The sequence below is a fragment of the Impatiens glandulifera genome, chromosome 9 (genome assembly GCF_907164915.1).
Source record: "Impatiens glandulifera chromosome 9, dImpGla2.1, whole genome shotgun sequence".
Lineage (NCBI taxonomy): Eukaryota > Viridiplantae > Streptophyta > Magnoliopsida > Ericales > Balsaminaceae > Impatiens > Impatiens glandulifera.
In genome coordinates, this window is record NC_061870.1 from 14867605 (window position 1) to 14880838 (window position 13234).

The 13234-nt window shown below is 24.0% G+C and overlaps 1 protein-coding gene across 1 annotated transcript; it reads right to left on the reverse strand.

Annotated features, from left to right (window-relative positions):
• Positions 1 to 7431: 7431 nt before the first annotated feature.
• LOC124915865 (agamous-like MADS-box protein AGL62) lies at positions 7432 to 7788 on the reverse strand. Its single transcript, XM_047456614.1, has one exon. The coding sequence runs from the start codon at positions 7786 to 7788 to the stop codon at positions 7432 to 7434; it is 357 nt and encodes a 118-aa protein (XP_047312570.1).
• Between the last annotated feature and the right edge of the window lie 5446 nt (positions 7789 to 13234).

Genomic DNA, 13234 nt, shown 5'->3' on the forward strand with positions numbered 1-13234 from the left:
ATAAGTTATAAATGATTTCACTTGGTTTTGATAATTTAATTTAAATAATTAAAAAGGTAGAAATTGTTAGATTATAATTTATGAAATTGCTTTGATAATGAATGGATAAAACTATGTTTTAATTATATATAAGTTAAAATATTATATATATATAAAGATAACAACAAGGTGTTGTAGTATAGTGGTAAGTACATCCTCCTGTCACACTGGTGACCAGAATTCGAATCTCACCAGGTGCAAATAATAATTGGAGTTTTCCAATTTTTGGATGCAAGTTTAGTTGTGCGCGTCCGGTTTGGCTCTCTCTATAGTGCATTCGACTAGATGAGGAAAAACGGAAGTTGAGCAAATGCTAAAACTACCATGTATGCGCAACCCGCTGACCGAAATGAACAATGCATCCGGCAAATTGAAACTGCCACGTATGCGCAATCATTCAAATTGCAAATAACGAAACTGCCACGTATGCGCAATCATTCAAATTGCAAATAACGAAACTGCCACGTGTGCGCATCCGACTGACCGAAATGAACAATGCATCTGGCAAACCGAAACTGCCACATATGCGCATCCGACAACCCGAAACTACCACATATGCGCTATCATTCAAATTGCATGTGATATACTATCATGTACACTACGATCTCATGAATGTTCTTTGATGTACTATCTTGGCACACATCCAACGGAAGGAGGACAAGTGTCCATTGAAGAAGATTTGACCGTTGTTGTGCCTTGGATATAAAAGAATATCTAAACAAAAAGTAGACTTTGATGCTCTTGGCTCTCTTACTAATTAAAATTCTCTCTCTACAAATATATATTCAAGTTTTTGCCTTAGTATTTTTCTGTGAGAGATTGTTCATACCGAGAATTATTGTATCACTTTTCTTTAATTTTGAGCTCCTTGTAAGTTGAATAGATAGTATATATTCAAAAAGTGTTGTATGAGCTAGAAGTTCAGAAATAGGCAGTGTTTAAGACCTGTTTTCTTACTAGATTTGTGTAGAGGTGCTATTCAAATCAAAACATCTAGTGGAATCCTTCTCGAGGTTAGAAGACGGGGTGACGTATGAGAGTTTGCACCGAACATCCATAAACAAACTTTGTTTCTTGTGTTCTTTACATTCCGAATCTTCCAACCATTTTCTGTCGTTTCAAGTCTAAACAAACAGTTCCGCACCTTATTTTGTTCAAGAGTTTATGAAGAGTTGTGAAGAATAAAACATATATTAACTTCTCACAAAGTTAATATCGAAGTGAAGGTTTTTCGCGGTTAACAATACTTGGTCAACCGCCTGTTATTGTTGACTCATTTCCTAACAAACGTAATAAAATAAATTTTTAAAAGATAAGACTTTATAAAGTAGAGACTGTTTTTAACGAGAATTTAAAAGAATATCTAGTTAAATATGCGTTTGTAAACGTATCATTTTATTAATTTTAAATTAAAAATAAATTGAAGACTCTTTCATCAAATCAATAATTTTTTAAATTAAATATTTTTAATTAATTTAAGATACATATTTCTTTAATCAAATTTGATTGTTTTAAATTTAAAAGATTATCTAGATTTGATCAAAATTAATTATTGTTATAATTAATTTCAAAATGTTGAGACATGTTTTTATAAATATTTCTAAATAATGTTTTATTCAAATGATACTCGATACACAAACCTATATTAAAATTTATTGAAACTCGAGATTTTCCGAGACAAGGTATTCACAGGGGTTACAATACCTAATAGTCTTGCATCTCTCGCTAACATCAAACTTTCAAAGCCTTAACGACAAGACAAACAAAGATAAAAATATTGATAATTAAATATTAAAATTTCTTAAGAATTTAAAAGAAGCGGATGAACCGAACTTAGATGAATGCTCCAAAGTTCTTGATGACATGTATGATGTGGATGATCCCTTATAGTTATACTATATTGCGGATTCAGTATCAAACGGAGAATGGTGGAGGTTTTTAGTAAGAAAAATTTTAAATCTATAAAACAATGGTTTCTTGTGTTAGGAAAGAAGATGAGTTTAATATAAAACTTTTATCGGTTAAATATGGAGACTTTTTTAAAATTTTATATTTGAAACATTATTTTCTTATTTTAATTTAATTATTTATTATATATATATATATATAGTTTATTTATACTGGAGGATTTATGTGTGATGCTCGCAGAAGAATTTATAAGCAAAACAATTTAGAAAAAACATAATAAAAAAATAATTTGATATAAAATTACAATAAATAATATATCAATAATTGTTTTAAAATATTATCCAATAAAATAAATATAAATTTTCAATTGAATTGATATATATATTACTTCAAGCAAGTTATCTGAAAACATGACTTAGGTATAAATTTCTTTTAACGTACTTTAAATTATTACCATTAAGATAATATCTAAAATTTATTAAATTTTGTTATAATGAAATGACATACTTAAGTTCCATCAACATTTTTATTTATGAATTAAAAATATTAATAATTAATTAAATATTATTACATAAACTATGATGAATATTATTACATAAACTATAAATAAAATATTATTTATGTATATATAATTATATATATATTATAAAATAATTAATATAAATAAAATTATTTATATATATATATATATATATATATAAGTATTTATTAAAAACAATATAGTAAATAAAAAATATAAAAATAAAACAATTAAATTTATATAGAGAAAAATAAATATAGAGAAATAAAAAAAATATTAATATAAAAGGGGGACAAATAATCATAAATATTAATTTATATTTATTTAAATATATTCACCAAATAAATTTTGAATAGATTGTTATATATATATATAATTAAATTAATTATAAAATAATTTGGACAAAATAATTATTTAAATATAAATATATATATATATATAATATATATATATATATATATATATATATATATATATATATATATATATATATATATAATTATTTGTTAAAACCAATAGTGAAAAGTTAAAGAATTAAATTAAGAAAAAAAATAAATTATGATTTTCCAGAGAAATAAAAAATAATATTAATATATAAAGGTGATAAATAATAAAGAAATATTATTATTTTATTTATTTATATATATATATATATTATTTGAAAATATATTATAATGAAAACAAATAGAATTATTGATATAATATATATATATATATATAATTATTAATAAAAAATACTTTTAAAGAAAAAACAAAAAACTTAAATCAAGAAAATTAGTTAAAAATAATGTAATTCATAAATATAAAGAGAAGTAAAACAAATATTAATATAAAAGAGAGACAAATAATTAAAAATATTAATATATTTTTATTTAAGTTGTTATATATAAATATATATAATTTTATAAAATGGTTCATGTGCATCTAATTATAATATTATTTATTAAAAATTATATATTGAAAAAATAATATAAAGGTAAAAAAATTAGATTTTAAAAAAGAGTAATAAATATGTATCTAATAAATATGGAGAGAAATAAAACAAATATTAATATAAAATAGAGACAAATATTTAAAATGATTAAATTATTTTTATTTAAATATATTATAAATTAAATTTTGAAAAACTTGTTATAGGTATATATATATATAATATTTTTAAATGGACCGTTATGTAAATGATAAAATAATTAATACAAATATATATTTTTGATATATATACATATAATGATATTTATTGTGAAAAAAAAATATAAAAGTTAAAAAATTAATATAAAAAAGGTTAAAATAATGATTTGTTTAATAATTTTAGCAAGTAAAAGAAAATATTAATATTAAAGGTAAATAAAAAATCAAAAAGTTTAATTTATTTTTATTTAAATATATTGAAAATTAAAATTTGAATATATATATATATATATATATATATATATATATATATAATATTTGAAAATAATTGATGTATATATATAATTATACAAATTATAAAATAATTAAAATAAATAAAATTATTGTAAACATACAAATTTTACCTACCTATATTTTTAAATAATATTATTATTTTTAATAATATTAAAATAATATTTTGAATTTTTATATTCAAAATAATTATAACTATAGAATGAATTAAAACATAATTAAGGGTTAACTATTATGATAATTAAATCTAATAAAAAAAAACATTTAAAAATCCAAAAATAATTTGAAATTAAAGTATTGTATTTGTTTTACTCAAATTATAACAAAGAAGAGGTTTAATATTTAATTGTAATTTAATAATTAATTATGTTTAATTTATTACTTAAAACAATTATATAAATACTCAAAAAATCCCCAAAATAAAAAAAAATAAGATATGAACATAATTTTTATTATGTTGATAGAAATAATTTTAGTGAAATTTTTTATGAAAAAAAACAAGAAAAATGGATTAAAAATTGATTTCAAATAATTTTTTTATAAAAAATAAATATTGTAATCTACTATAATAGAATTTTTTTTTAATTATGCATTAGGAACCTGGTCCATCAGATGAGTATCCAAGCATCATCCAACGCACGCAGGAATGCACCACATATCTGAATACAGCGAAACCGAGTGCCTACCCCCACCGAATCAACTAACGGGTTGGACTAATCCTGTTATTCAAGGTCACTGACTGCGAATGGAACGCAGACTGCGTCCAATGAAACGACGAATAGAACGCAGACTGCGTCCAATGAAACGACGTTGTTTCAATCTTCTTCCTCATCGAGAATTGAAGTTCTAATATTTCTCTCCAATTCCTAAATTGATTGGTTCCTCTATTTATTCTCTTCATTTTTTTTTCAAAAACTCTACGAAAATAAAATAAATATTTTAAACATAAAATAATTTATTTTAAAATCGATTATAACTAACATATTCATTATATAAAAACGAAAAAACAAAAGACTTAGTATTTCCCTGAAATAATTTATAATTTTTAAGGAGTCTTCGTTTACACATAATTAATTCCCAAAATATATTACATAATTATAAAAGAAAAATCAAGTCAAAATTATTTATAATATTAATTTGTTAAAATCAATTTATATACTTAGGATTAATTTATTTAAAAAAATCTATTTCAAACTCATATGAATTGAATTAATATTAGGTTTTTACATTCCAAACTAAATATTAATTATATTTTTTTAAACTGTGAACTTAATATTATTCAATAATATTGTTTATTTTATTATAATTAATTCAATTATTTTAGTTGTATTTAATTAAAAAAATGTAAAAGTGAATTAAATATAAATTGTATTTATTTATTTTTATATTTATATAAAAAATATTCTAATATGCTAATTTAATTAAAAAAAAGTGTTTTTTATAATCCATACCAAATAAGATAGTTTCAAATCATTAATTAAATATTATAAAAACATAAAATGTCTCATAAAATCTTTGACATCATTTTTCATATGCAAGCTTGGATTATAATGAAACAAGCTTACTAAATAAATAAAAAACAATAGTAAAAGTTTTATAATTTATCATAACTAGAGATGACATTTAAAATAATAGACATATACTTAGATTTAATCTTCATTAACTCAAATAATATCATTTGAGAAATTCAATAATAATTTAAAAACTTTCTTAGTAAGAAGTCGATATTTAATTATTAAAAGTTTAAACCTAAAATAAGAAAAAATAAAAAAGAATTCACAATAAACTTCACAAATCTTAATCAAAATCAAATCTAAAAACTTAATAGAGTATATTCAAAAACAACATCATAAAGTAGATATTTCACCTCATCAAGAAATATCTAGGTGAAATATCTAAAAGTTGATTTGATCTTACAAAGCAAAAATGAAGCTCATTTATGATCCTCATACCACCAAACATTTGCGTGTGTCGTCTGGATTGAAATTCCACGCTAGAGAAGTATCAAATTTTTTATTGTCCGACCATCCCCTTGAAAAAATTGTGTCATTTAATTTAACGTGCAATACTAATTTTGAATTGAATAATTATTTAAGATAATTTAATCCAATTATTTTGAGAGTCGTAGTGCTTTTCAAGAAGACAATTAGGATTAATATGGTAAAACTTATAACAATTATAATTGAGTCCTACGAGGACACAAACTAAGAGTTTATAAGTTATATCAAAGAAAATGATTGTTAATCATTAATTATTAATTATTAATAGATATAAATATTAATTAATATAATATTGATTTATAAAATTAAATAATATATACATAATTAAAAAGATTTAATTATTGAATTAAGGTTTTAAAATAATATTATTTATTTATGAAGTAAATAATATAATTAAATAGTTTAATTATGGTGTTAAGATTTAAAAGAATATATATTATTTATATATGAAATAATATAATATATAATCAAAAGTTAACTAAAAAAATGATTTACAATATTTTGTATATTATCTTCTTAAATATTTATAAAGATATTTTGAGACCAAATGAGGGAGAATAAAATATGTGTGGTTGAATAATTACTTTATAAAATGTAATTAAAAGAAAAAACAGAAAATTACTTTTCAAAATTAATGAGGGAAAGAAAACTATCATCTTTATAATCAAGCCATCTCTATTGCTTCTTGGTAGTTATTCAAACGAAAGGGAATCTAACCAGCAACACATGAGAATCTTATTTCCAACGATATCATCAGGCCTACTCATTTCACACATAAATATGTAATTCTCTATTAACTACAGTAATAACTATCTATTCAATTATCATGAAAATTAATTAATTGTTAATTTGTAACAGATTTTAATTCAAAATTTATAATAATAAAGATAGGAAATTAAAATAAGATTTTTATTTATTAAAATATAAAATTATATTTTAAATTAAGATATTTTTATATATTATGATATACTTTATAAAATTCTGAATTTATCATTAAAGTGTATTCTATGGTTGGAGATCCAAAAAAGATGAGATCTTTAACTATAATGAAGATTGAGATATTCGATTATTTATTTTACGATAAAATGTGACATTATCGTTTTATTTTTTTTTTTCTCAATATTTTTTTTCTTATCGAATCACATAAAACTTAATCGATAATAGTATAAAAACAAAAAAAAAATATTAAAATACAAAAATATGGTTACAAACACATAAATAAATTAAAATAAAATTCATAACACAAACATCAATCAAAACAATAACAATTAAAATTATAAAAAATAAAAACAACAAGATAAATTTATCAATAATTTATCACAATAATAATTATTTCCCGAAAACAAGTTTGAGTTTACAGGTTAGAAAACTCCAGCATCTTTTAGGTCACAATGGCATTTAAATTCAATAGAGACATCTTGAGATGTTCAAGTTGTTGATAACTCATCTCTTTATTCGATCTCTCCCACCATCTTTGATCCTGCCCAACTTTCTTGTCGTGATCTATCTACTTCGCATGCTGCTCCTCAACCTCCATCAAATTCCTCAACCAACTTTCTTGTCGTGATCTATCTGCTTCGCATGCTGCTCCTCAACCTTCATCAATTCCTCAACCTGCATCACATTAGCATTTAGTTCCCTAATGTTTGATGACCGATAAGATTCAATCATTTGTTGAGTGTCACAGGAAAGCCCCGTCGGAGAGGATGAACCAAATAATCGCCCAACTATTTCATCTACACTGGGATGACCGTAGGAGAACACTCTGTTTGTTGGTGAAAATACTAAAAGTAAAACTTCAGCCCCACATAGTGTGATAAGCTCGCTGAATTTCTTGAAAAGCCCACTTTTTCTTTTGCAGAATGTCACATTAAGATTACTATTGTTCTTCATTTTGGCCATGGTGATTCTTTGACGCCCTTTGTTTGTTTTGACCATGATTAGATAAAGATAAAACACGGGAGATATAATATGTAATGAATATATAAAATGTTTAATTTTACTTAGATTAGAGGAGTCTATTTATAGATTTAAGTAAACAAAATTTGCATAGGAACATTATGAATATTCATAGAAAGAAAGAAATCTAATTAATTGATATTTAAATATCTTTCTAAATTCATGAATTAATTTTTTTATTATATATTACTAAATAAAAATATTTCAATGTCCTAATTTGATTATATATAAATAAAAAATTTTAAATAATTAAATAATTTTATTGTTATTTAAAAAAATTATTTATATACTTTATTTTAATTAGTTGTTAAATTTTGATAATGATATAAACAATTATCTTTGTTTTATTTATTTTTTTACAAAATTAGATGAGATAATTATTTTTATATATATATATATATATATATTGGCTCTTGAATCTATTATGGAGATCAACATCATGTATTCCTAATCAATTATTAATATATGAGAAATGATTATGAAATCACTCAAAAGTTCGATAGCATCAAGTTACTCCTAGGGGAGTCGATGAACGAGTTTGACGAATGTTTCACCAGCATTGTCATTGAACTTTTCACTCTGGGAAAGGTCTATGGAAAAAAATAAGTCATCGTTAAGGCGTTGAAAGCGCCTCTCAGTGCTTGAGACATCAAGTCAACAGTGATGAGAGAGTCCAGAAACCTCCACAAGATGTAGTTGCACGACAAGTTTGTCGATATGAATGTCCATGAATTCGAGATGAAATCTAGGAATGAATATGAGCCCTCATCCTCGACTACGACTAAGGTGCTGGTGTCCGCATTTGAGTTAGTTGTTCCATCATCCATCAAGTTAGCTGAGCAGATCAGCAAAGATGACTTTATTTGTCAACAATTTTGGCAAATATATGAGGAATGATCAATCTAACTCTTCTTTATATAATAACTATAATGACTCTAAGGTTAACATACAATGTTTTAGTTGTGATACTCTAGGTCACTTCAAGTTTGAATTCCGAAAGCCAAGGAAAGACGACAAGAAGCCTACTGATCAGAAATATAAGGCGAATCATAAAACATCCAAGCATAAAAAGTATCAGAAGATGTTGATGGCTGGAGAAAGAAAAAGTAAATGGGCCAAAAGCGATTTGGACTCAAGGTAATCTAGCGACATAAATGATAAGGACATCAAATGTTTCATGGCGAACGATGATGATGTATTTGATTTCTCCTCTAAAGAGTTCATTCGGGAAGACTTGATTACTACACTCAATGACATGGTCATTGAGTATAAGAAATTATCTGATCTCGTTTCAATTCAACCAGACAACATGATTAGTAAGACAAATTAACTATCCTCTGAGAATGAGAAGCTCAATGAGACAGTTCAAATGTTTACTAAAGAAAACGAGAGAGCTAACTACGTGATCGATGCATGGACAAAATATGGGGATACAGTCAATTAGATGACAAGTCAACTAAGGCCTGCCAAATGTAAATTCGGTCTAGGCTATGATAATAACAACCCAAACAAGTCCACCAAGAAGTTGAAACCTAACAAAGTCAAACTTTCTTCAATATGTTTTGTCAAGGGACAATCAACTGAAAAGGGAACTGATCCAAGTTATGATAATTTGACTTCAAATGATGAAGTTATTTATGTTAAGACAACTTCAAGTTGCTTGAAACTTGAGAGAAGGACAACCAGTTGGTATGGTAAGGAAAAATATGACAGTAAGTCAAGAAATGTTTACCAAAAATCATGATTTGAAGCTAAAGAATCATTAACATGTAGTAAGAGATCTACCAAATTTACCACACTCACACACAATGGCAAATCCATAAGCATAATTAAGATATGGATTTCTAAGGGACTAATCCATCACGGACCCAAAGAAAATTGGGTACTAGATTTTCTACTGTCTATGAATGCAGATAAAACAGGACTACAACGTGGAAGATTATGCATGATATCTGGACAGCCGACTACTGACAGACATAGCATATGACAGGCAACAAGCATGAAGTGGTTAACATCCTCACGGAGTCATTTTCCGAGTCTAAGTTTTCTTACCTTGTAAATATTTTAGGAATGTTAGATTACGATAATGCCTAAACTGATTTAATTATAAATTCGCCTGATTTTGATAATTTAGTTTAAATAATAAAAAATGGAGAAATTGTTAGAATGAAGTCACTAGTTTTGATAATTTATTCTCAACAATCAAAAATAGAGAAATTGTTAGACTAAGGTTTTAATTAACTTAGGATAATTAACCTAATTGATTTTATAAGTTATAAATGATTTCACTTCGTTTTGATAATTTAATTTAAATAATTAAAAAGGTAGAAATTGTTCGATTATAATTTATGAAATGGCTTTAATAATAAATGGATAAAACTATGTTTTAATTATATATAAGTTAAAATATTATATATATATATATATATATATAATTGTTAAGTCATATAAATTATATAAATATATATATAAAGATAACAACAAGGTGTTGTAGTATAGTGGTATGTACATCCTCTTTTCACACTGGTGACCAGAATTCAAATCTCACCCGGTGCAAATAATAATTTGAGTTTTAATATTTCTAGATGCAAGTTTAGTTGTGCGCGTCCGGTTTGGCTCTCTCTATAGTGCATTCGACTGGATGAGGAAAAACGAAAGTTGAGCAAATACTGAAACTACCATGTATGCGCAACCGGCTGACCGAAATGAACAATGCATCCGGCAAATCGAAACTGCCATATATGCGCAATCATTCAAATTGCAAATAACGAAACTGCCACGTATGCGCATCCGGCAAACCGAAATTGCCACATATGCGCATCCGACAACCCGAAACTACCACATATGCGCTATCATTCAAATTGCATGTGATATACTATCATGTACGCTACGATCTCAGGAATGTTCTTTGATGTACTATCTTGGTACACATCCAACGGAAGGAGGACAAGTGTCCATTGAAGAAGATCTGACCGTTGTTGTGTCTTGGATATAAAAGAATATTTAAACAAAAAGTAGACTTTGATGCTCTGGTTCTCTTACTAATTAAAATTCTCTCTCTACAAATATATATTCAAGTTTTTGCCTTAGTATTTTTCTGTGAGAGATTGTTCATACCAAAAATTATTGTATCACTTTTCTTTAATTTTGAGCTCCTTGTAAGTTGAATAGATAGTATATATTCAAAAAGTGTTGTATGAGCTAGGAGTTCAGAAATAGGCAGTGTTTAAGACCTGTTTTCTTACTGGATTTGTGTAGAGGTGCTATTCAAATCAATACATCTAGTGGAATCCTTCTCGAGGTTGAGAAGACGGGGTGATGTATGAGAGTTTGCTCCAAACATCCATAAACAAACTATTTTTATTGTGTTTTTTACATTCCGAATCTTCCAACCATTTTTCTGTCGTTTCAAGTCTAAATAAACAGTTCCGCACTTGATTTTGTTGATGAGTTTATGAAGAGTTGTGAAGAACAAAACATATATTAACTTCTCACAAAGTTAATATCGAAGTGAAGGTTTTTCGCGGTTAACAATACTTGGTCAACCCCCTGTTATTGTTGACTCATTTCCTAACAAAACGTAATAAAACAAATTTTTAAAAGACAAGACTTTATAAAGTAGAGACTGTTTTTAATGGGAACTTAAAAGAATATCTAGTTAAATATGCGTTTGTAAACGTATGATTTTATTAAATTTTAAATTAAAAATCAATTGGAGACTCTTTCATCAAATTAATAATTTTTTAAATTAAATATTTTTAATTAATTTAAGATACATATTTCTTTAATCAAATTTGATTGTTTTAAATTTAAAAGATTATCTAGATTTGATCCAAATTAATTATTGTTAAAATTAATTTCAAAATGTTGAGACATGTTTTTATAAATATTTCTAAATAATGTTTTATTTAAATGATACTCGATACACAAACCTATATTAAAACTTATTGAAACTCGAGATTTTCCGAGACAAGGTATTCACAGGGGTTACAATACCTAATAGTCTTGCATCTCTCGTTAACATCAAACTTTCAAAGCCTTAACGACAAGACAAACAAAGATAAAAATATTGATAATTAAATATTAAAATTTCTTAAGAATTTAAAAGAAGCGGATGAACCGAACTTTGATGAATGCTCCAAAGTTCTTGATGACATGTATGATGTGGATGATCCCTTATAGTTATACTCTATTGCAGATACAGTATCAAACAGAGAATGGTGGAGGTTTTTAGTAAGAAAAATTTTAAATCTATAAAACAATGGTTTCTTGTGTTAGGAAAGAAGATGAGTTTAATATAAAACTTTTATCGGTTAAATATGGAGACTTTTTTAAAATTTTATATTTGAAAAATTATTTTCTTATTTTAATATAATTATTTATTATATATATATATATATAGTTTATTTATACTGGAGGATTTATGTGTGATGCTGTGGCAGAAAAATTTATAAGCAAAACAATTTAGAAAAAACATAATAAAAAACTAATTTGATATAAAATTGCAATAAATAATATATCATTAGTTTTTTTAAAATATTATCCAATACAATAAATATAAATTTTCAATTGAATTGATATATATATATTAATTCAAGCAAGTTATATGAAAACATGACTCTTAGTATAAATTTCTTTTAACGTACTTTAAATTATTACCATCAATATAAGATCTAAAATTTATTAAATTTTGTTATAAAGAAATGACATAATTAAGTTCCATCAACATTTTTATTTATGAATTAAAAATATTAATAATTAATTAAATATTATTACATAAACTATGATGAATCACACGATTTACACGAATAATAATATAAATAAAATATTATTTATGTATATATAATTATATATATATATTATAAAATAATTAATAAAAATAAAATTGTTTATATATATATATATACAAGTATTTATTAAAAACAATATAGTGAATAAAAAATATAAAAATAAAACAATTAAATTAAGAAAAATAGTTAAAATAGTGATGTATTTAATAAATATAGAGAAATAAAAAAAATATTAATATAAAAGGGGGACAAATAATCATAAATATTAATTTATATTTATTTAAATATATTCACCAATTAAATTTTGAATAGATTGTTATATATATATAATTAAATTAATTATAAAATAATTTGGACAAAATAATTATTTAAATATATATATATATAATATAATATATATATATATATATATAATTATTTGTTAAAACCTGAATAAAAGTTATAAGAGTTAAAGAATTAAATTAAGAAAAATAAATAAATTATGATTTTCCAGAGAAATAAAAAATAATATTAATATATAAAGGTGATAAATAATAAAGAAATATTATTATTTTATTTATATATATATATTATTTAAAAATATATTATAATGAAAACAA